This window comes from Geotrypetes seraphini, chromosome 3, assembly GCF_902459505.1.
Source record: "Geotrypetes seraphini chromosome 3, aGeoSer1.1, whole genome shotgun sequence".
Classification (NCBI taxonomy): Eukaryota; Metazoa; Chordata; class Amphibia; order Gymnophiona; family Dermophiidae; genus Geotrypetes; species Geotrypetes seraphini.
The window spans coordinates 341736913-341761091 of record NC_047086.1 but is presented as its reverse complement, the minus strand read 5'-3'; the positions used below and the strand labels follow the sequence as shown (position 1 = coordinate 341761091).

General features: G+C 43.2%; 1 protein-coding gene across 3 annotated transcripts in view; it reads left to right on the top strand.

Annotated features, from left to right (window-relative positions):
* The window catches only part of ALK (ALK receptor tyrosine kinase), a 792617-nt gene that overhangs the window by 726214 nt on the left and 42224 nt on the right, over positions 1-24179 (top strand). For all 3 annotated transcript variants that reach the window (XM_033937961.1, XM_033937960.1, XM_033937962.1), the window contains 5 exons: positions 2991-3135; positions 5309-5491; positions 18023-18121; positions 19130-19282; positions 22932-23045. In XM_033937961.1, the coding sequence (XP_033793852.1) occupies positions 2991-3135; positions 5309-5491; positions 18023-18121; positions 19130-19282; positions 22932-23045 (694 nt within the window). The remainder of the gene's footprint in view (positions 1-2990; positions 3136-5308; positions 5492-18022; positions 18122-19129; positions 19283-22931; positions 23046-24179) is intronic.

Sequence of the window (24179 nt, the reverse complement as noted above, 5' to 3'; positions counted from 1 at the left end):
AATCTCCGCCGCGAGGTCGAAGCCAGTGGGCCTGAGCCACGTGGCCGGCCCGTTCGACCCGCCGGAGGAAATAATCTTCTTTTTTTTTTTTTTTTTTTACTGAAAAAGAAAAGTACTGTTAACTGTAATTAAAAGAAAGCGAAAACGCGGACAAGGAAGGCAAATTTAACTGAATTCAGCTAGCGCATGATGAAGTTGAACTTCTCAGCTCCGCGGAAAGAAAAGAACTGAGGAGACACGCCCGGATCTCTGGGCGGGAAGGCACCGGCGCATGCGCGGTGCGGGCATCTAGAAACTTTTAAGTTTCTACAAGCAACACGTGCTTGTGAGACGTCCGTACCGGGGCTCTGTCTGATGACATCACCCACTAGTGAGAATACCTGCCTGCTTGTCCTGGGATAATGTCCATTCTCAAAAAAAACGTCCAAAAGAAGGTTTTTTTTGTGATAATGGCCTACCTCTACATTCAGCTGTTTAAATGCCCAGACCACCACTAGGTCTACACTAACAACATATAATCAACCAAAAAAAAGCCTAAATCCCAAATGCCCAACACAAGAGCTTTTAGGCGAAGGAGGTGCCAGTTCTTCGCCTAAAAGCTGCATTCTGTAAAAAGAACACCGGTTAAAGAATCCACACCCCCCAGCAACGATCGCGGCAGGAGATATATCCAATCTCTCATGCCGTGATCCACCCCCCCCATCGGATCAGGCATTAGGCAGGTGGGAGACCAGGCCCTCCTGCCCGGCAACTTCCCACCCTCCCGACACAATCGACGCAGGAGGCAGCCCAAGTCCTCCTGCCCAAACAACCCCTACCCTCCCCGAAACGATCGGGGCAGGAGGGAGCCCAAGCCTCCCTGACATGATCAGGGCAGGAGGGAGCCCAAGCTCTTCTGCCCCAGCGACCCCCCTACCCCCACTAAAATACGGGCAGGAGGGATCCCAGGCCCTCCTGCCCTAACGCAGCACCCCATGTCGAGCCCCCAGCACCCCCAATCAGCCCTCCTGAACACCCACTGACTCGCAAGACCCCCCCACTGACCCTGAGGCCACACACACCCCCATATCTGAAGAACGTTGGCCAGATGGACGGGTCCCAAGCCCACCCATCCAGCAGGCCCACCATCCTCAGAATGGCGGGCCTTAGGTCCTGATTTGCCCAGGCGCCTAAAGCCCGCCCACAGGTGGGGCCTGAGGCACCTGGGCCAACTGGAATAGGCCCAGTTGCCTTAGGCCTCTCTTGTGGGTGGGGCCTTAGCCACATGGGCTGGGAGATGCCCTGCCGCGATCCTCACCCCGAAGTGCCATGTTTCAGGGAGGTGGGCGATCGCAATCACGGCAGGAGAGATGAGCCATCTCTCCTGCCGCAATCATTGCGGTAGGGGGTAGGCAGGTTGCTGGGGCTGCTGAGTTGATCACGGCAGCCACGATCAGCTCAGCTGTCCATTTTTCGGCACTTATGCCTGTTTTGACTTGGTCTAAGTCAAAACGTATAAGTGCCAAGTAGGCAACCTGCATAAACCTTTGCTTATATCTGCTGTGCGGCTATGTCTAGGTCAGCCCACCTTCCGCCCCCTCCCCCATTTCTCCACCTCTAAAAACGCCTCTTTTCGCTCTATGCGTTTAGAAGCAGGGGAAAGGCCTAAGCCTGAAGTCATAATGCCATTATACATGGTGACACCTCATTTGGAATACTGTGTGCAATTCTGGAGGCCACACTACTGAAAAGATGTGCTGAGAATAGAGTCGGAGCAACGGATGACCACTAGGATGGTCTCGGGGCTCAAGGATCTGTCGTACGAGGAAAGGCTGAAAAATTTGCGGCTGTACTCACTCGAGGAACGTAGGGAGAGAAGAGGAGACATGATCGAGACGTTTAAGTATATTACCGGCCGTATCGAGATGGAAGAAGAGATTCTCTTTCTCAAAGGACCCTCAGCCACAAGAGGGTATCCGTTCAAACTCAGGGGCGGGAAATTTCATGGCGACACCAGGAGATATTTCTTCACCGAGAGAGTGGTTGATCCTTGGAACGAGCTCCCGGTGCAGGTGATCGAGGCAAACAGCGTGCAAGAATTTAAGAGCAAATGGGATGCCCATGTGGGATTCCTTAGAGGGTTAATCCAGGAGTAGGATCCCTAGAATAGTAGACTTGGGGGTGGGTCAGTAGAGTAGGCAGACCTGATGGGCTATGGCCCTTATCTGCCGTCATCTTCTATGTTTCTATGTTTCTAGATACGTCTAAAACCATCTTTGGTTATGGATACTTGGACAATCAGGCTTTTTGATCGTCCAAGTACCCATTTAGGCCACTTTTTAGATGGTTTTTTGTTTTGATTATGAGCCCCTAAGTGTATAGCCCTTGATGGAGACTGCCCCAACTTTGTTGACTAAGCTAACTTTTCAGCGGTCCCTTGTATTATACAGTGGCCTAGCTCACCCATATGATGTGGATGGCGGAGATCCCCAAGCTCCGCTATTTGTAATTTCCCAACAACTATCCTTCCCATGTACCTTTTAAATACAATACAAAACTACAGCGAGCAGTGATTCATACACACTGCTTACACCAGTCCCACAGCTTTCCCTCTGATACATTTCCTGTTTCCACATAGGCAGGAGTACCTCAGAAGGAAGGTTGTGGCCTGGGGCCAGCCTGAGTAGTGTGTATCAGTCGCTGCTGATAAAAATCTGATGTTTCAAAGGTAAGCAGGGGGTTGGGGCAGGAGCAGGAGATTGGGGTTTGAGAAACTGAATGGCCTGCAGGTGGGGCATGAGACCAAATTGATTGTGGGGTGGTGGCAGGGTTCATTTGCACACCCACAGTTGGGTGTCTGGCTACGCCCCTGGTATCATATAATCTTCTGGGTGTTAACTGCGGAATTTTGAGTTGTTGGTACATCTGCATTGCAAAAGTGATGCATGTGTTTGTTTAATAAACACAGGCTTTCGGGCCATCCTGATTTCTCTATTTGTTCAAATTGTTAGATGGAAAACGGAGAACCTGTTCCCTTGCTAATTGCCGCAGGAGGTGGAGGGAGAGCCTACAAAGTCAAGAAAAACATCCCATTTTTAGAGAGACTGGAAAATGATTTCTCAGTTCCAGGACTGAACGGGAAATCAGGAGCCGCAGGTACGGAAGGTTTGATAATCTCCCAGTAGCTGAAATGAGACTTGAACAAGGTAGGATTCAAAAAGACCTTTAAGATGAGACAACCTGGTCTGGGTTCAAGTCGAACCTTCTCCAAATCAAGAAATTCTGAGTTGGATTGGATTTATGAGTTAGAGTCTGTTCATTCCCTACATGATTTAATAAATTCTGGCTTCACACACGTTCCCAAATCTTATTACTAATATTAAGACTTAGGATCCTGATCTACTTAACAAGGGGCACGCAGCAATGTACAAGTTCATATAAAATATAGTCCTTTCTCCAAGGAACTTATAGTCAAATCAAGACACAGACAAATCAAATAGACTTCAAGAAATACATAAATGTCTGTCCTTTTTTTTGTATCTGTAGCTGATTATGGAGGCTATATTAGAAACATCTAGACATGTATATAGCAATACTTAAACATCTAGGGATTGATATTTAAAGCACCGTAACCAGCCAGAAATATCTCTGTGCTAATTAAAACAGTTGTTTGGGGCTAACTGGTCATATTCAATGGCACTTAACTGGAGAGCTCCACTGAAAATGCCCCCCCACCAGACACCAGAGAAACTCCCAGTAACACCATGGTGGGTGTTGAGATGTTTATTGAGAGGAGTCAGCTCTTGTCAGAAACCACGTGGGTTTTGTGGGGAGATGGGGGACAGCTATTGGTGATGTTTGGGGTAATATGGCTCTTAACTGGGGGTATAAGGGGTTTAGGGGTATGGTTGCTGTCAGTAGAGGCACAGAGGGTTCACAGGCTATTGTGCTAGTTTAGGGTGTAGAGGTATGATGATCCCTCCAGCCCCTTTTAGAAATTTCAGGCTAGACTTCAGGTCTGCTATCTTGTTACTACAGTCAGCAACCCACAATGTTTCTGACTGCAGCAGCACAAATAGAAGAGCGCTGGACACTTATTTTGCTTTTTTTTTTTTTTACTTGCTCCTGCTGAATGTGCTAGTACAAGTATACACATGTTACTTCACAGAGAGAATTGAGCACATCCTAATCTAGATGTTTGAATTCTCCCCTCTATAACCTATGCAAAATGGGCCTTCACATGTATTGGACCGGTTATTAGACTGTGCAATGTACACTTTCTAAGTTATGTTAAGGGAGTTATGTTGATAAATTTCATGTTGCATGGGAACCATATATGAGTGCTGTATGTTCTGAGTTAGTAAACAGCCTGGAAGTAGGAGGGAACATGTATGATGGGTGTATTTGCTGGCAAGATTATACTGGTGCTATGGAGAATTGGTAGTGTTAAAAATGTGAAAAATAAAGTTTACAAAATAAATAAAGAGACGATTTAAGATCAATGGCAAGGTGGTGTTTCAACATATATTCTAGCCCCAGAGGGCCTGATTCTATAAACCACACCTACATTGTTGGCGCCGCTCCATGCAATTGTCAATCAACCACTAGGCGTCCTTTATAGAATCACGCCTAGTAGCGCCCAGGCATGCCTAGGCATCGCTAGGCATCTTAGAGGTAGGTGCCAGTATATTGGGCTAGGTTTTACCAGGTCTAATTTACCAGTGCCTTACTCAGACACCTAGCGACGCCTAAGTCAACCTCACCTATTCTCCACCCCTAACCACACCTACTTTTCAGTTAGGCGTTTGTAGGTCGTCTCGACTTAGGCGTCACTAGGCACCGCCGTGAATTCAGCGCACAACTTTTAATTGATTTTGTTAAATTAAAGATCAATGGCGCGGTCAATTACCATGCCAATTAAGCTTGTCAATTCAATTTAGGTTGCATGCAGAATTTAGTTAGGCATCGCTAGGCAACCACGATTAGGATGCCTAGCAGGCCCTAACCTAGGCGCCATTTATAGAATCAGGCCCAGAGTGCTGTAACAATCACACCACATGTCTTCCTTGTATCCCGACATACACATCGGATTAGTCATGTGAAGGAACAGTATCCAAATTAATGTGAACTATCAAAGCATTTAGCTTCACTGCATAAGCAGGCACTTCAAAAGAATTTCTGCTTCTTTCCTTTCAAGCAAATTGGTGTTTGAAAAGGTATCATTCATTTGACATTGTAGAGGCATTTGAGAATGATTCAGATTCCTCTGCATTCACAGATTTTCCTTGTTAACACAGAGAATGTTTTTTTGTTTTTTTTTTTGCTGCAGGTGGCGGAGGGGGCTGGCGTGATAACACTTCCTACCAGTGGTCAGGAAAATCCTTGCTGGAGGGTTCCATTGGCGGAGAATCCTGCCCCCAGGCCATGAAGAAGTGGGGGTGGGAGACAAGAGGGGGTTTCGGAGGGGGTGGAGGGGGATGCTCCTCAGGTGGAGGAGGCGGAGGATACATAGGTAAACATGTTTCCTGTCTGAGGTATCAGTTATCCTCCTCTAGTTTGAATGTCCTTTACCAATTCTTGCTAACCATATGCTACTGTTGTACATGATTCCACTATGGTAGTCAATCAGTTTAGCATCAGTCTGGATGTCTTGAGTCACAAATGGTGTAATAGTCACCCAAGAGCCTTACTTCAATTACTTCCAGAGGATCTCAATATGTGTTGGATTAATAGCCACTATAGGTCAAGGTGAAGGCATCCTGCGCTTTCATAGTATTCAATTAATAATATTTTAGTGGCACTCCTAAACGTTGGCTAGTGAAAGGCCACTGCTTTTTTTTTTTTTAATCTAACAATCAAAAGAACGCCTGCAAGACTACTTTCATAAAATTAAGAGATTTTATGGAGTTCTGTAAATAAATAGCATAGAGTAATCAAGTTTCAAATTTATTTATAGCTTGATATACCAACCATCACAAGTATCTGGCTGGTTTACAGTAGTAGAAATTTAAAAAATATTTAAAATATTTAAAATTGCATAAGGAAAATAATAAATTGAAGAAAAAAAAATGGAGGGATTGAGGCCAAGACAAGGATATCATTGAGACAGGTAGGTGACGAGAGGAAGGAGGGGGAGAGGAGGATTTTTAATTACATTATGTAAATAAAAAAATAAATGAAGGAAAAAGGGGAGGGATAAAACAGGAGGGGGAGGGGAATGTCGCTTCATGAAAGTGTTTCTCTATTTATTAGTTTTTCCCTTTTTTCGGGTTCTCAATTGGAATTTAGATAGGCATCTTTGAATTCCTTTGTGGATGCACTTCACACTTGTTAATGATATTGTTATAATGTGCAGGTAAATGCAAACAAGGACTTTATAAATTGTACCATCAAAATAGATGTGGGTCTCTTAAGCTCTCAGACGCCTGCGTTAGCTTAATCATTATCTATAAGCCAACAAAAGCAGACATAGTGGTATCTTTCATCGAGCTATAAAGAGTTTTTTAGCGTTATAAGTATTTTACAAATTTTTTAAATTTTTAATATGCAAATAAAATTTCATGCATCGAGCTGGAAATGCATTGAAAAATCAAAACCGGCACTTAGCTTTTAAGTGATATTCGCCGGTGTAATCCTCTAATAATCACCCAACGGGCCCCGTTTCACCCAATATAGGGCTTCATCAGGGGTCGGATTACTGATCTAAAAAACATAAAAACAAATAATTAATATACAACCCTCTATCTTAACAATAACTAAAAAAGCTGTCGGGTACTTACCGAGCTGTTAAGGCTCGTTGTTTTGACTTGTAAAAATGGCGTTTGCAATGATACAACGCCACGCATGCGCTTTATATCACATTCACTACTGCGCATGTGTAGATCTTTAGATAAGATTTTTAGATAAGATTTTATTATTTAGATGTAAAAACATCAAAGCCTGACTCTATTATAATGATGTTCTTAAACTTAAAGGAGGACTTAAAAGAAGGAATTCCATTCTATAGCAGAATTTAGACCCTTAGGTTTCAACGTATCAAGACGGAAAATCCATCGAGATTCCTTCTGTAAAAGTTTTCTTTTTCTATCTCCACCTCTTGGATTCACCTTTTCTTTATCAATACAAAAGAAACGAAGATCAGAAAAACTATGGGATTTTAAATTACAATGTTCTACCAAGGGGGCATTTAGTCTCTGACATTTAAGACTGGATTTATGCTCTGAGATTCTTGTTTTGAAGGATCGAGTTGACATGCCTACATATAACAAATTGCATGGGCATATGATTACATAGATTATATAGTTGGAGTCACAAGTCAAGAAGTGTTTAATGTCATATTTTTTACCAGTTTGTGGATTTATGAAAGTTTTTTGTGTGATTGTAAGATGGCAAATACTGCAATGTCCACATTTATAAACCTTCAGGTAAGATTCTCAAGGATTGTTATAATGTGCTCCTTGTTGGAGCACTCACATTGTTGGCTTTGTATTTTTTCTCTACTTATAAAATCAATAAAACACTTTGAACAAAAAAAAAAAGAAAAAAAAAATGTTTTAAGGTGTGTTTTAAACTTGTTTAGAGAATTTTCAGAGCGGAGGTGTGGTGGCATTGTATTCCAGAGCGAAGGCGCAACAGCGGAAAATATAATGTTTCTAGTAATAATGTCATGTTGTAACAGAGAGAAATAATAGATGGACAAAAAGAAATGAACGTGTTCCTGGTGGTCTCTCACACGGAGCTCACAGGCTATTTGTCTCATCAGATACAAAAGGGTGTCATGGGCTAACTTTAAAGACAAATTATTGCAGTTTGATAGTATTAAAGAACAACACCAGTCATTTGATGCTGTATTCCATTTTCAACCAATGATATAGGAGGTTACGCAATTGTACATATGAGGGTTCTTCGCAAAGATTCCGCACTTTCATATTTTCGCGCTCAACCCAAAACATTCTTTTCTGATGGCATTAAGAAGTTAGTAGGACAATGGGAAAAATGTATTACAAAACAGGGTGTGTATGTAGAAAAAGTGATACAATTTGCTTTTGAGATATTTAATAAATAGAGTTTAAAAAATAAAAGTGCGGATTAGAAAATTAGGGTTACTAATTACCACGGAGATGCTTGATTGCTAATGATGCATTAATGCACTAGGGGTGGTCAACATCTTTTGAGGAAAGGTCACTGTGGCCTAGATTCGCTAACCTGGAGATCTGTGTCCGATCTGTGGGCGATTGGAGGCAGGCCGACTGATTCACCAACCATCTTCATGCAAATGGCGGTGATCGGAGGCATGCCCCCATCTGACAATACTGTAACGCTCCCCAGGCATGTGCAGACCATGTCCTTTGCCTGTAGATGGTCTGCGCATGCTTACCAGAGATGCCTGAGCGTGCGATGGGGTGGGGGGTGCCCCCGGGCAGAGCAGGGAGGATTTTTGAAATAGAAGTCCGTGCCGCCTCGACTCTCCCGCTCTCTGCCACCTTCCCTGCAATGCGAGCCCGTGGATTTAAAGTGGGGCTCAATGCGGCGTGTTCTGGATCACACTGTAGTGCAGCCATGATTTAAACCTGCGGGCTCGCACTGCAGGGAAGGCGGCAGAGATCCAGAGAGCAGGGGGAAGTTTGAATTTCAGGGCTGCAGGACCGAGAGTAGGGTGGAGATTTGGGGCAGAGAGCAGGACGGAGAGTCGGGGCAGAGTGCAGGGCGGCGAGAGGAACAACGAGGCTGAAAAGCAGGAGAAGTCAGCAGAGAGCAGGAAAGGTTGTGATCAACTGGTCTCCACCAGTCGTTTTATTTATTTATTTAGATTTTTATCCCGTCCTCCCAGTAACTCAGAACGGTTTACAAGTAAACATTCACAATGGAGTGAATTGGACATACAAGATTATACAGTAGATTTAAATACTTGGGGCATACGAGACTGTGCAGCAGTGTAAATATAGGGACCATACAGCAAATTAAGAACAGCAGTTTAAATATAAGTAGTTTAGTTTAGATACAAGTTATTTGAGTATAGGCTGAGAGTGGACTATACAGAAATTTAGGCAGAAGATTAGAATGGAGAAAGAAGGGTAGAGGTGGGGGTTGGGTGTAGACTGAGGGTGACCTTTAGTTGAAGAGGAGGGTCTTTACCATGTTCCGGAATGTCATTAGTGAGTTCTGTAGTCTGAGTTGAGGGGGAAGTTGGTTCCAGAGTTGGGGAATGAAGTGGCTGTAGGAGCGTTTGCGGGCGGTTTCTGAGAAAAGGGACCTTCCGGGGGGAATGCATAGGCGTATCTCCGTTTCTGAGCGGAGGGTGCGGGATCGGCCAGCCCAGTCGGTGTTGCTGAAAAAGTTTAGTGAATCGCGTCCTTCCTGCTTTGCATGCCGCTTACCCTCATTTGCAAGTGCAGATCGGAATTGGATCGGCCACGAGGTGAGTGAATTGGGTCGGGGTCGCAAATCGATCGGTTTGCTTAGCGACTCTAGCCCTGTGTCCATTCCTACTGATCAAACGAACCCAGACTGGACCTTTTAGTTGCACTTTGTAATCATATTAGCTGTTATTTTCTCACTTCTTCAGCTCCTTTGAGTTTCTGGTACAGAGTTGTGTAGAATAGAGTACACCTTGTTTCTGATCATATGTAAGTTATCAGGTTCGCTGTTTTCCTTTTAATCTACGGCACGATGGCACTACCAGGGAGGACAATTTTCAGTGCAACCTAGTTGCATTAAAATGGATTAGCACACCTAAATTACCCTATCTACAAAATGTTTTCAAAACCTTTCACACTTTTTACCAGATTGCAAGAGGGCAGTCCCAGGGGCCTGTTTAGGTCACTGGAGGAAAATAACGTTCATGTTTAAAAATGAAATACATTAGTGGTTCTCAAACCAGTCAGATTTTCAGGATATGTGCACCGAATGTGCATGAGAGAGATTTGCATGCCCGCTACCTATATTATGTAAATCTCTCATGAATATTCTTTAGGGATGTCCTGAAACCCAACTGGCTCGTGGTCCCACAGGACAGGTTTGAGAAGCACTGGCATATAGATTTTTGAAAGTACATGTGCTATTTGACTCCTCTGCCTCCCATCCAAAAAATGGCTTCTCTTTGAAAATTAGCATAAAGTATACATGTCAAACCCACCCATGTACTTTGCAGCTATAGCATTAATTTCACAATGTTTCTCTTACATAAAGCTGCTTGTACACACAGAAAAGGCCTTTTCTAAAATTGCATGGCTATTTACGCCAACATATGTAAGTACACTGCATGTAAGCTTTCCCAGGGACATAATTTGACTGTAGCCCATGTACACAGTTGCAATATTTTTTTATATCAGGTGTAAATATGTGCTTGGGCATTTTTGTTATTGGGGGTTTGATTCTAGTAACTTTTTTCCTAAAAGTACATCCCGTTGCTAAAATTGTTCATTTGTTACTTGGACCTAGGTATCATGTTATAAAAATACTCCTGGAGTGGGCTGTTTGAAAGTTGCCCCTGTAATAGATATTTGCTCTTTGAATTCTTTTCTGTGACTTGTAAATTCTGCAGAGAAAATTGGCAATCCAAAGATAATACTGGAATCGTCATGATCTTTATTGGAATTAGCAATTAGTTAGTACTCGTATACCTCTTAAACCCCAAAGCAAGAGTCATAGGATAATACTGAGGAAAATCACCAACTGACCACTACTGAGCTTATGTTCAGTTTGGGTTACCAAGTATATGTCATATGGTTTTTATACATAGTTTATGGAATAGTTTTAGAAAATGTTACTTGTGGGTACCTTATTTACAATATTCTGGACTATGCTACATGCAATGCTGTTCTGTTTACAAACAGGAATTAAAATGGGTAGGGCTATATACTAGATGCATGGAGGTTAGAGATGGCCAAAGTGTGACTGCCTACTTTTTGATAGGCGGCAGTCACACTTTGGCCAACCTCTGTCTTAGCATGAACTAAAAACATAAGAATTGATATACTGGGACAGATCGAAGGTCTATCAAACCCTGTTTCCAACAAATCCTGTTTCCAACAATGGTCAACCCAGGTCCCAAGTCCCTAGCTAGATCCCAAGTAGTAAAACAGATTTTATGCTGCTTAACCTAGGAATAAGCCGTGGATTTCCCCATTTCAATAATGGCCTATTGACTTCTCTTTTAGGAAATTATCCAAACCTTTTTTAAACCCTGCTATGCTAACTGATTTCACCATATTCCCTAGCAACAAATTCCAGACTTTAACTACACATTGTATGAGGAAATATTTTCTCCGGTTTGTTTTCAATTATTACTTAGTAGCTTCATCGTGTGTCCCCTAGTCCTAGTATTATTGGAAAGAGTAAATGAGCAATTCACATCTACCCTTTCCACTCCACTCATTATTTTATAGACCTCTGTCATATCACCCCAAAGCCATCTCTTCTCCAAGGTGAAAGAGCCCTAGCTGCTTTAGCCTTTCTTTATAGTGAAGTCTTCCCATTCCTGTTATCATTTTCATCGCCCTTCTCTGTACCTTTTCTAATTCTGCTACATATTTTTTGAGATACAGGAACCAGAATTGCATACAGTATTCGAGGTGCAGCCATACCATAGAGCGATACAAGGGCATTATAACATTTTCATCTTTGCTTTCCATTTCTTTCTGGATAATTCCTAACATTCTATTTGCTTTCTTAACCGCCGCCACATGTTGAGCTGAGGGTTTTAAGGTATCCTCAACTAGAGAATAACACGGTGACAAAATTCATCACCGTTCTCGTTCCCGCAGATAACCACAGGAAACCATCCCTATGTCATTCTTTAAGGAGAGAGGGAAGAATCAGAGTATGAATGGGCACAACTACTGACCCTCAAGCCTTGCATTGAAGAATGCTGGTGTAGAAGGACTGAGGTTAGGAAAGACATCAAAGAATGAGACGGGATGGTTTCCCATGGTTATCCACTGGGACAGGAACAGTGATGAATTTTGTCACCGTGTCATTCTCTCTCCTCAATGATGACACCTAAATTATTTTCCTGGGCAGTGAATCCTGGGCAGTGGAACCCTGCATCGCTAAGCTATAGTTCAAGTTCCTCTTTCCCACATGCATCGCTTTGCACTTGCTCACATGAAATGTCATCTGCCATTTTGAGGCCCAGTCTCACAAGATCATCTTGCAATTTTTCACAATCCTCTCGCAACAACTTTGTGTCTTCCCCGACCCTGAAGAAGCATATGAAATGCATCAGTGAGGGGGATGTGTTGACAACAAAACTAAGTTTTTCTTATATAATTACTTCTATTATATGGTAGAATAATCCTGATAATAATGATATAGTTCCTGATAATAAGTAGCAATAGTGCAAACGAGATCAATAAGGATTGCAGCTGCATTGAGTTATGCTACGCTAGTGCAGTCTGAAGATCCCAGTGATAACATAATTTGTCTCCAGTCTGAAGGGCATCCCAAACTCAGTAAGATTCCCCATACCTCCCAAGACTTTTCTCACCTGTAATTTAAAATATCCATAGTGATCTAGGGGGTCAAGCAGAACCAATCCCCAGTCACTCCTTCTCTGCCGGTGCTGGGAACCAAAATGGCACTGGTGATCCTTAGTTGTAGTCTTGCAGTGCTATTACTACAGGTCATCTTTCCATGTAAGGACTTCTTTTGCCCTTATATGAAAAGATAACCTCTAAGCAGTAGTCCTAAAAGACTGCTGCTAAGGGTCACCAGCACCATTTTGGATCTCAGGGCTGGCAGGGCAGGAGCGACTGGAGATCCTCTAGACCAGTGGTTCCCAACCCTGTCCTGGAGGACCACCAGGCCAGTCGGGTTTTCAGGATAGCCCTAATGAATATGCATGGAACAGATTTGCATGCCTGGCACCTCCATTACATGCAGATCTCTCTCATGCATATTCATTTGGACTATCCTGAAAACCTGACTGGCCTGGTGGTCCTCCAGGACAGGGTTGGGAACCACTGCTCTAGATCTCCATGGATAATTTATAGTATGAAGGAGGGTCATGAGGGGTGTGGGTGGAATACCTGGGGGCAAAATTGAGGGCACTATTGGAGGAGGCACTATTGGGGAAGACCATGAGGGGGTTTGGGTCTACACTATTACTACAGATATTGCCCCTTTTAGAAATGGCCCAGAAGCATTAGTCCATTACCATGGGAGTCAGCAACCAGCAGTACAGAGATACCACTTGTTGGTGCCACCTGTGGTAAATTAAGTTACGGTAAAAGCTCACCTTTTATTGCAACTTGATAACTTCCGCCCGTAAATCTGTAAGACAAGAGTGATCAACCTCAGTCCTTGAGGAGAGCAGCCCAGGCTTATTTTCAGTATTTTGCAATGAATAAGTTTGAGATGTATTTGCATGCAGTCCCTCAACTGAATGCAAATAGTTATCATGCATATTCACTCTGCAGATCCTGAAAACACAAGATTTTAGTGTCATACAACACTGCCGCAATATGATTTCCAGTTGGTTACTTAATACATAGTAGATGACGGCAGATAAAGACCCGAATGGTCCATCCAGTCTGCCCAACCTGATTCAATTTAAATTTTTTTATTTTGATTTTATTTTTTAAAATTTTTTTCTTAGCTATTTCTGGGCAAGAATCCAAAGCTTTACCCGGTACTGTGCTTGGGTTCCAACTGCCAAAATCTCTGTTAAGACTTACTCCAGCCCATCTACACCCTCCCAGCCATTGAAGCCCTCCCCTGCCCATCCTCCACCAAACAGCCATACACAGACACAGGCCGTGCAAGTCTGCCCAGTAACTGGCCTAGTTCAATCTTTAATATTATTTTCTGATTCTAAATCTTCTGTGTTCATCCCACGCTTCTTTGAACTCAGTCACAGTTTTACTCTCCACCACCTCTCTCGGGAGCGCATTCCAGGCATCCACCACCCTCTCCGTAAAGTAGAATTTCCTAACATTGCCCCTGAATCTACCACCCCTCAACCTCAAATTATGTCCTCTGGTTTTACAATTTTCCTTTCTCTGGAAAAGATTTTGTTCTACGTTAATACCCTTTAAGTATTTGAACGTCTGAATCATATCATATCTGAATCATCGTTTAATTTTAATCCTTGACAAAACAGTAGCTGTCTGGGTAACTGGCTCTTTGTCATCACCTGATATTTCTCCTGTTTTGCAAGGATCTCCTATTAAACTTGTTAGCTCTTTAAAATATTTAGGTGTTACAAATAGTAGTAGTAGTGTTTGGACAGATAGTGCACTTACATTTCGTCAGTTACCAGATCTTGTTTCTATTGACTTTGACTCGCATGTTCAGATCATCCATAGATCCATACATAGATATGGATTGCTGTGCTACTTTACTATATGCATTAACTTCTTCAAAGTTGAACTACTGTATTTATTTTTTAATATTTATATATCATTTATAGCCTAAGTGATTTACATTGAGGTATTCAAGCATTTTTTTCCCCATCTGTCCCAGTGGGCTCACACTCTATCTAATATACCTGGGGCAATTGGGGATTAAGTGACTTGCCCAGAGTCAGTGGTGTACCAAGGAGGGGGGGATGTCCGCCCCAGGTGCATGCTTCAAGGGGGTGCACAGCCGGCCGGGTCCAAAACCTCCCGCGCTGCTCAAAACGGCACTTCAGCGCGGCTGCCGTACATATTTCAGAGCAGAGTCGGCAGCCGCGATAACTACCGCTGCCTCTGCTCCGGAAGAGGTAAGTGACATCAGAGGGGGGTGGACCGGTAGCCGCAGTCATCGCAGGACCTTGCCGCAACTCCCTGCGTCTTCGGCCCAGCCCCCCTCCAATGTCACTTACCTCTTCCAGAGCAGAGGCAGCAGAAGTAGTCATCGCGGGACCTTGCTGATTTGGATGGAAAGGAGCATAGCAGGGTGGTGGAAGGAGAAAAAGGGGGTCAGAGTGGTATGGAAGGGTGGTGAAGGGAAAGAAAGGGGGTCAGGGAGGGTGGTAAGGAAGGATGTGAAGGGTGAGAAAGGGGGTCAGGGTGGTATGGAAGGATGTGGAGGATGAGAAAAGGGGGTCAGGGTGGTGAGAAAGGGGGTCAGGGTGGTAAGGAAGGGTGTGGAGGATGAGAAAGGGGGTCAGGGTGGTATGGAAGGGTGTGGAGGATGAGAAAGGGGGACAGGGTGGTATGGAAGGGTGATGAAGGGAGAGAAAGGGGGTCAGGGTGGTAAGGAAGGGTGGTAAAGGGTGAGAAAGGGGGTCAGGGTGGTAAGGAAGGATGGTGAAGGGAGAGAAAGAGGATCAGGGTGGTAAGGAAGGGTGTGGAGGGTGAGAAATGGGGTCAGGGTGGTATGGCAGCATGGTGGAGAGAAAGAGGCAGATGCTGATGGAATTGCAGGGAAAGGGGAAAGAAACATAAGAGGGAAGGATACTGCATGGAATTGAGTTGCTGGGAGAGAAAGGGGGCAGATGCTGATGGAAGTGGGGGGAAGGAAGAGGAGAGAGTGAAATGCCAGACCATGGGGGTATGGAAGAGGGAAGGGGAGGAGAGGAGAGAGATGCCAGACCATTGGAGGAGGGAAGGGAAGAAGATGGATGCCAGACCAATGGAGGTGAAGGGAGAGATGGAAAGGGGAGGCATAAATTTCTGGAAGGGGAATAGAAGGAGAGAAGATGCCATATAGAAGGGTCAGAGAAAGGGTAGACAGTGGATGAAAGGAAGAGAGTGACAAGAAGATGAAAACAGAAACCAGAGAAGACAAGGTAGAAAAAAAATATATTTATTTATTTATTTCTTTTTGCTTTAGGGGAAATGCATCGCTGTTTCTGTGATGTTGCATTGTATGCAGAGTCCAGCTTCTTGGTGCTTCAATTTAACCTTTGTCTACGTATTTTTATTCTATCTCCCCATTTACAAAACTGTAGAGCGTTTTTTAGAGTTGGCACCATGGCTAAAAACTACACTACAGTTTTGTAAAAGGGGGAGGGGTTAGTTTGTGATTACATACTAGGCGATTACTAGGTGATTACATACTAGGTTTTTCTGTGTTCTGTGTGTTCGAAAGACATGGTTTTCTGTTAGGATTGACTGTGTAGGATTGATCTGTACTAGTCTGGCTTGTTTAGTTTTACAGTGGGTGTATTGATGTCCTGCACACTGCAATATGTAAGATGCTGCCTTTTCCTAGGTACTCATGTGTGACGTGTGGATTGTTACTAAAAATCATGTTTTTCATATAGATGGGGAGGTGTCAAAAAATGATGGGCCCCAGGTGTCACATATGCTAGGTACGCCACTGCTCAGAGTCACAAGGAGCAGCATGAGATTTGAACCCGCAATCTCAGGGTGCCAAGGCTACAGTTCTAACCACTGCCCAACACACTTCCATATTGATTACAGTGGTCTTCCAGCATCCATTATTAAAAAATTGTAGTGTAACCAAAATACAGCTGTTAGACTATTAACCTTTGCATATCATTATGATCATGTCTCTCTGCTTCTTCAGGAACATCATTGGCTAGCTATTAAATATCATATTGTTCATAAAACATTGACTCTTACATTTAAAATGCTTCCATTGGGCATGACACATTATTTACTGTAGCTAATCTTATTGTTCCCTATCATCTTGCGCAATCTCTTAGATCTTTGGATTCATGTCATATATTACGTCCCATTATTAATTTAACCAAACTTAATTCTACCCGTCATTCTGTATTTTTCCCCATTGTACCATTTTTGTGGAACTCTCTACCTTTGGCAATCAGGTCCGAGACCTCGTATTTGAGGTACTGGGCACTTCTTAAGGCTCATCTTTTCACTCAAGCCTTTTCTGGAGATTCCTAGGGTATTTTAAGAACTATGATGGTTCAGCACACTTTTTATTTTGTTTTGTTTTCCTCTTTTTTGCTATCCTGGTTTTTTTATGGAGTTCCTTTCTTTTGTGTTTTAATTTTATTGTAAATTGCTTTGCTGGCTTCCAAGGGGCAGTATATAAATCTAATCTAATCCAGTATTTCTGAGTCGCACTATGCCTAATTAGGTTCAAGGCGACTTACAATATAAGGAATTATAGAATGTATAGCTACATTATATTATAGCAGCTCCAAGAGAACCAAGTTTTGAGCAGAGTAATGGGGAAGGAAGGAATTGAGGTTCAGTGACTGTACTGGTATAACACTTGAGTTAAGTATGGAATTTAGTGATACTAGGTATATTGAGTTAGTTGTCTATAGTATGTATGCTCTCAAAGAAGAGAGGTTTTAATTTTTTTCAGAATCTGTTGTAGAATGTTTCCATCCTAACATCATTCGGGAGGTTGTTCCAGGTCTTTGGGCCAAGATAAGTAAAAAGCAAGTCGAATATGTGTTTGTATTTAATTCATTTGAGAGATAGGATGAGTAGTTGAAGCGATTTCAGTTTTCTGGTTGACATTGGCAAGGAATTAATGAATATGTTTATGAGTAGCTGTGCTGTTTTTGCAAATAGAATTGAAACATTATAAAGGATAGTTTGAAGGTTATACGAGTTTTGACAGGTAGCCAATGTAAGTTCTTATAATAAGGCGAGATGGAGTCAAATTTTTTGAGTTTGAATATTAGTCTGATCACTGTGTTTTGTATCATCTGTAGTTTGTTCAGGAATGTGGAGTTTAGACCCACATAGAGGGAGTTGCAGTAATCCAACTGTGACAGTATAAGCATTTGTGTTAATACAGCAAAGTGGCGCTCTTGGGAAAAGGGTCTGATTAGTCTTAGTCTTCTCATAGAAGGTTTTCTTTCTTAAGTTGGATACTTGAGATTCATATTATAGGGTAAAATATAACTCCAAAGACCTTTTAATAAACATAAACAAGTCAATGGTGGTCCTCAAGGATCAAGTTTGGGTAGCTCTACTTTAAGACTTCACCTCCATTCCCTGCACACCTATTCTAATAAATTCTCCAAATAGCTTGGAGCATTGGCCAATCTTGAGCAAACTGAACGATGCATTATCAATCATTGATTTCTCCTGATCCTGCTTACAGTAGTTGCTTTCTGTTGTTCCTGTTGAATTATGCTTTCTTAAGGTATGTTCCCATTTTGCCTTAGGTGGCAGTGCTGCAGAGAACAATGACCCAGAAATGGATGGGAGGGATGGTGTGTCCTTCCTTAGTCAAGCCGGCATTTTGTACACTCCACCACTGCAAGGTATATGTAGCATTTTAGCCTTCCATTCATATTCAGGACAAAATGTGGATCAATAGGAGAGCAGTACACAGAATAATTGATTGTTTTTATCAGTGTTTCTCATCGTGTCTTTGGAAACATACCCCCCTCCCCCGACACTCTTCCTCTCTGTGCTCGGCCCCACATACCTCTTCCAATCTTCTCCAGTAGTGAGCATCCTCTCCTACCTACTGCTCATGCCAGCTTCAACTCTCCCTCTGACATCACTTCCAGGTCCTACAAGCAGGAAGTTACGTCAGAATGAAATCTGAGACCGGTGCGAGCAACAGGTAGGGAATGATGATGCTGGCAAAGATTTGAAGAGGTAGGTGGGTGGTGATACTGTGAGGAGTTGATGGGCCAGCGCCCCCAGGACTGAAAGCCAAGAATGAAACTCTGTCCACATGCTAAATAGTTCAGAACATTCCAGGCTCCATGGAAGTAGCATCAATAAAAGGAACATCTCAAAATTGTTGGTTTTCAGCTATATAACAGCAGAAATATCTTTGATACACTACCAACTTTAACAGTCAACCTTCATCTGTGCCTGGCTGCTTGCTATGTACTTGTTTCTAGGATTCATCTTTGTTTTTGTGGTTTGAACATAAGAATTGCCGCTGCTGAGTCAGACCAGTGGTCCATCGTGCCCAGCAGTCCGCTCACGCGGTGGGCCATAGCTCAAAAACCAGTGCCCTATTTGAGTCTAGCCTTACCTGCGTACGTTCTGGTTCAGCAGGAACTTATCTAACCTTTTCTTGAATCCCTGGAGGGTGCTTTCCCCTGTAACAGCCTCTGGAAGAGCATTCCAGATTTCTACCATTCTCTGGATGAAGAAGAACTTCCTTACGTTTGTACGGAATCTATCCCTTTTTAACTTTAGAGAGTGCCCTCTCATTCTCTCCACCTTGGAGAGGGTGAACAATCTCTCTTTCTCTACTAAGTCTATTCCCTTCAATATCTTGAATATTTGTTTTTAACTCTTCAATTTAGTGACAGAGAGCCATGGGGAACTGGAAATTAAACTGGAGCCAAACTGCAGTCACTGTGAAATGGATGAGTGTCATGTTGACCCAGAAACGCATGAAATCATTTGTCTTTGTGGGCATGGTACAATGCTGGCTGTCGATGGTGTCTCCTGCCTAGGTAAGGGCCTATGAAGGTGACCTGGGTGTGCATGATTAGGAATCAGGGTATTGTAACCTTTCCCTTGTTGCCCTACTAAAGATAGACTATAAAAAGAGTGACCTGATATCCTTTCTATTCCACTGATTTAGAGATATCAGCATTGAATGGAGGTCAGATAAAATCACAAAGAAACTGTTTATTCTATATGATTTTTAAAAACGCTCAGTGCATTTCAGCACATTCGTATTTGTTTGGGGGGGGTTTATTTGGAACTATTTTTCACAAAATAAAAGTATGATTTAAAGTTCAGAAAAAACATAGCTTAGTAACTATATGAGAAAGAATAAAATTAAAAAAAGAAACATTTTTGGGAGAATTATTCTATCGGTGGTAGTTGATGAAAACAACTTTTTCCTCTAAAATTTCATACAGTGATAGCTGGACAGTTTCACTGTAAAACGTGAGGTTGTTTGGTGAGGGGGCAAGTAAGGGACAGCGGGAGAACATTCCTCTGAGGAAATGTTTCAAATAATTTTTATTGTGTTTTATTTTACAAAGCAATCACTAATATAAAAGTTATAGGCACGTTATGATAACTTTAGAAATACGTATATACAATGGAGGATAATCTAACATTTAGTCGATTGAAAACACCTGTCTGAATGCCAACCAAATTATTTGGAGAATGCTGGCATTGACTGCCAGATCTGGCTATTCAATGTCAGCCAATAGTTGGATACCTGGCACTAAATGTCTGGATTTTATTGAAACACTGTAACTAGCATTAAAAAAAAAAAATTGCACGCAAAGAAAAAGTAGGGCATAAAAGATGATTCCACTCTCGGGTGTGATATCCAACAGGTTCAGTTTATTTCTGAGGAGCATTTTCGATAGAACATCTAAGTATGACTTTGTATGTTTCCCACAAGAAGTCCAAACGTCAGGATGGGGAAACATCCATTTTCAAAACCGCTAGATGTCTACATTATTTTTTTAAAATGACCTATTTAGACGTCTTGGTCCTTAGGACATCTAATTTTATTGTCCATTTTCGAATATAAAACGTCCAAGTTCAAAACATCCAAATCAAGATTTGGGAGGAACCAGCATCTTAATGGACTAGCCACACAGACATGCCAACAGAGCAGTGAGACAGCTGAGGGGTCACTGCTGTGAACGTCACATAAATGGTGCCAGGTACATTTTTCACCAGAACCCCCTCATAGTGTATGGTGAGCCCTCCAGAACTCTCCCCCAAACCTACTATGCCCACCTGTCTACCATCCCAATAGCCCTCATGGCTGCAGGTGTCACCTGTATGGCAGTACAGTAGATTTTGAGTGAGTTTTGGTGGGATCACACTTTCCATTATAAATTTAGTGGGGAACATAGGATATGGGCCTGGATCCCCCTCTCTATGGTTCATTACACCGCTCACGAGGCTACTACAGACACCTGCTTTCTGCTGTACTAGGATGTCCCATAATATCTGCAGCTGTCATAGAGGCTGGTATGGCCTGTTTCTTTCACATCTTTGGTAGGTGTAAGGGGATCAGTGACCACTGGAGGAGTGTGGAGGGACCATGCTTTCATCCATCTAGTGGTCATCTGGTTAGTTTTGGTACCTTTTTGGCTCTTAGATTCTTTGAAAACAAGTCTAGCTCCTGTTACCAACTGACCCTATATCAGAGCGTCCAGGGGGCTGGCTGGTGGCCAGATTAAAGCTATGAAAGCTCTTCTTAAGTGAAGGAGCTTTTGTGTTGCTCCTTAAGACACACTTTTTTCCCTACCAAAAGTGGGTGGAAATGTCTGTGTGTTTTATGAAGCGAATATAAAAAATTTTTAACCACCTCCCTTCCCCCCACCCCCCAGTACCTTTTTTAATTCTGGTGGTCCAGCGGTGTATCAACAGGAGCAAGCTTTCCATACTCCTGCTCCTCCCTTGCTGGACAGCTGCCTCCTCATATCTTATGGCCAGCGGTGCACAAGGCAGGAGTGAGCTTTTCGCGCTCCAGCCTGGCCCTTTGCCTCGCAGGACTCATGAGAACTGACGGCAGCCATTCAGGGAGCGGCATGGTGCTAGGGTATAGAATTGAATCCCAAGGTTTTGAATTCCTACCGCCCATACTGAATAGTTTCAGTAATTCTAAACCCTCCCCCTCCATGGGGCATAGACTGAGGCACATCAGCATATCTTGCACACTGCAGGAAAACAAAACACTTTATTTTCAAGCTTTAAACAAAACAGGGCAGTTTTATAATGCTAATCTTTCACTTGGCCAAAAGAACTTCCATGGGAATTTTTCCTTCCCCATTCTGAATGCTATCTTAATAATAATAATAGCTTTATTTATATCCCGTCATACCTTTTCAGTTCAAGATGGTATACAGTAAAGTAGAAATACAGTGTGGATATCGCAGGTATCAATACAAGTGAAGAGAACAGGGAGATTACAGCATAGGTTTAGAGGGGGGAGGGAAGAGGGTGGGTTGCACAGGTAGGAGGAGGTACATGTTGGGATTGTAGGTAGGCTGGATGGGTTTCGTAGGATCAGATAAACCTGTCGAATAAGTGGGTTTTCGGGGATTTTCTGAAGAATTGGTATGATGGAGAGTTCCATCAGGAAGAGTTTCCCTGGTGAGGACTACAAGGCACCTTCAGGAGCCTCAATCATCTCCACATCTGTATTCACAGGAAGGCTGATGCTCTCCCCTAAGTCCTCCACCTTGAAAACATTAGGCTTGCTTTAAGTTCCCTCTCAAGGGTGCAAGGTTTCCCTTATCTCTCCTAAAACTCAGCTATGGGTCTGGCTCTACTATTCAATTCTATGGGCTCAGATGTGGGGGGGAGTTCCCTTCCCCTCCCCTGGGAAACTGAAGCCCAAGGTTTGGTCTGGCAACTAACCTCTCTCCTGTTACTTTGGGAACCTTTACTTTTGCCCATCTAATTTCCCCCATGTGGATTTGGGATGCCCTGGCATCATCTGGGCAAGGAATACAGGTCCACTTCTGGATCTTGCCCTGCAATACCCTGCCCGTGACAATGCATGAATGATGCCTACATTGTAGGTGTCATTTGCCATATCAGTTTGGTTTTTTTTTTTAAATGTGCATCCCGATTGGTCCATTAGATGGTAGTAAGACGCCTACTTCCGCCTACAATCAGGACGCCATTTTTATAATCAGGACCTGAGACACCATCTCGGTGTATTATTATGTTGTGCTGTAATATCCTTTGAAGAAGATAAGACAGGTTGATAAACGGAATACATTATAATTGCCAGCCATATACTTTTTGCAGAAACATCTTCTTCCTATTGGACCTTCTGATAACCAGTGAAATTCTGCACATGTTAAGCTGTCATTTGATTGAGCCCAATGAGAAAACAGAGAGCAATCAATATGGAGAAAATGCAGGATAAAAAAAACAACAATACAATTTAAGGGTTATTTTTAGTACTGAGGCCATTCTCTTACTTTTCTTTTCCCCATTGCTAATTAAACATGCAGAGACAATCATGGCCATGCAGATTTTAAGATGAGCTATTCTGTTGAACTCTTGTATTAATAGAACAAATAATTTGCATCTTATCCTTAGACTGCATTCAGCTGGAAGGGACTCACTAAATGTATAAACATTCTTTTTTTTCCCTCTATTTTCCTCCAGTCTATCCAGTACCCAGTGTTCCTGAATCTCATCTTCCTCTTTCTTTGGTCATGTCCGTGGTGACTTCAGCACTTGTGGCAGCCCTTATTCTGGCCTTTTCGGGGATTATGTTTGGTGAGTGTTGGAATACGATAGGAAGCATTGCAGCATGATGATCTGTGCATTGGATTGATATGCACCGCAAGCATTGGATTATCTGTTTCTTATTTTCTAGGGATGCATTTGGTTCACTTGTGTACCTCCCAAAAATTTGTTAAATCAGTTTAACATACATTAATTTATAAATTAACACTTGCTAAGTGGATTAGCACCTGCTACCTGAATAAATGCTGCCAATCAAGATATCTATTTATATACCGTAAGTGGTTTATATTGAATAGTAATCAGGTACTCTAAGTACCGTATTTTTTGCTCTATAAGATGCACTTTTTTCCCCAAAAAATTGGTTGGAAATAAGGGTGCGTCTTATAGAGCTAATACCTGCCCCCCCCCCTCCCAGACCTTAATTCCTTTGGCAGTCCAGCACTGTAGGGCAGGAGCTTTCAGCCTTCTGCCCTTTCCTCCGGTTGACTCCCTCTATATAGACACCACTGTCTACAAGCTTACCCTCAGCGCCGCTCCACACCGGCACGGAGGAAGAGTTGCTGAAGCACGCCTCTTCAGCTTCCTGATTTCATCAATGGCGGGGGAAGGCAGCATAAAACCACCACAGCAGACAAAAAAAAAGTTTTCAGCTCCGGCGGCGCTGTAGAAAAGGGAAAAGTACCTCTGACGGTGCAGAGGTTAAATACTGCCATTGCCCTGCTTGAAACACGAGGACTCCCGTCAACATCGGGACTGGGAAAGAGCCAGCGAAGCAGCAACATCTCTCTTCAGGGCCCTTCCTCCGACTAACTCCCTCCTGCCCTTTTCTCCAGCTGACTCCCGCGGCGCAGGACAAGGCAGGAAGCAAAACGCTCGCACCTGCCTTCTGCACCACTTTGACTCTGACGAAGCATCTGACTCTGACGCAGCATCTGAGTGAATGCGGTGCAGAAAGCATGTGCAAGCATTTTGCTTCCTGCCTTGTCCTGCGCCACGGGAGTCAGCTGGAGGAAAGGGCAAGAGGGAGTCAGCCGGAGGAAGTGCCCTGCCGCTCGGGAGTCAGCTGGAAAAAAGGGCAGGAGGCTGAAAGCTTCTGCCCTAGAGCGCTGGACTGCGGGAGGAATTGAGGTAAAGGGGGGACCCTGCCTGCCTGCTTGCCTGTCT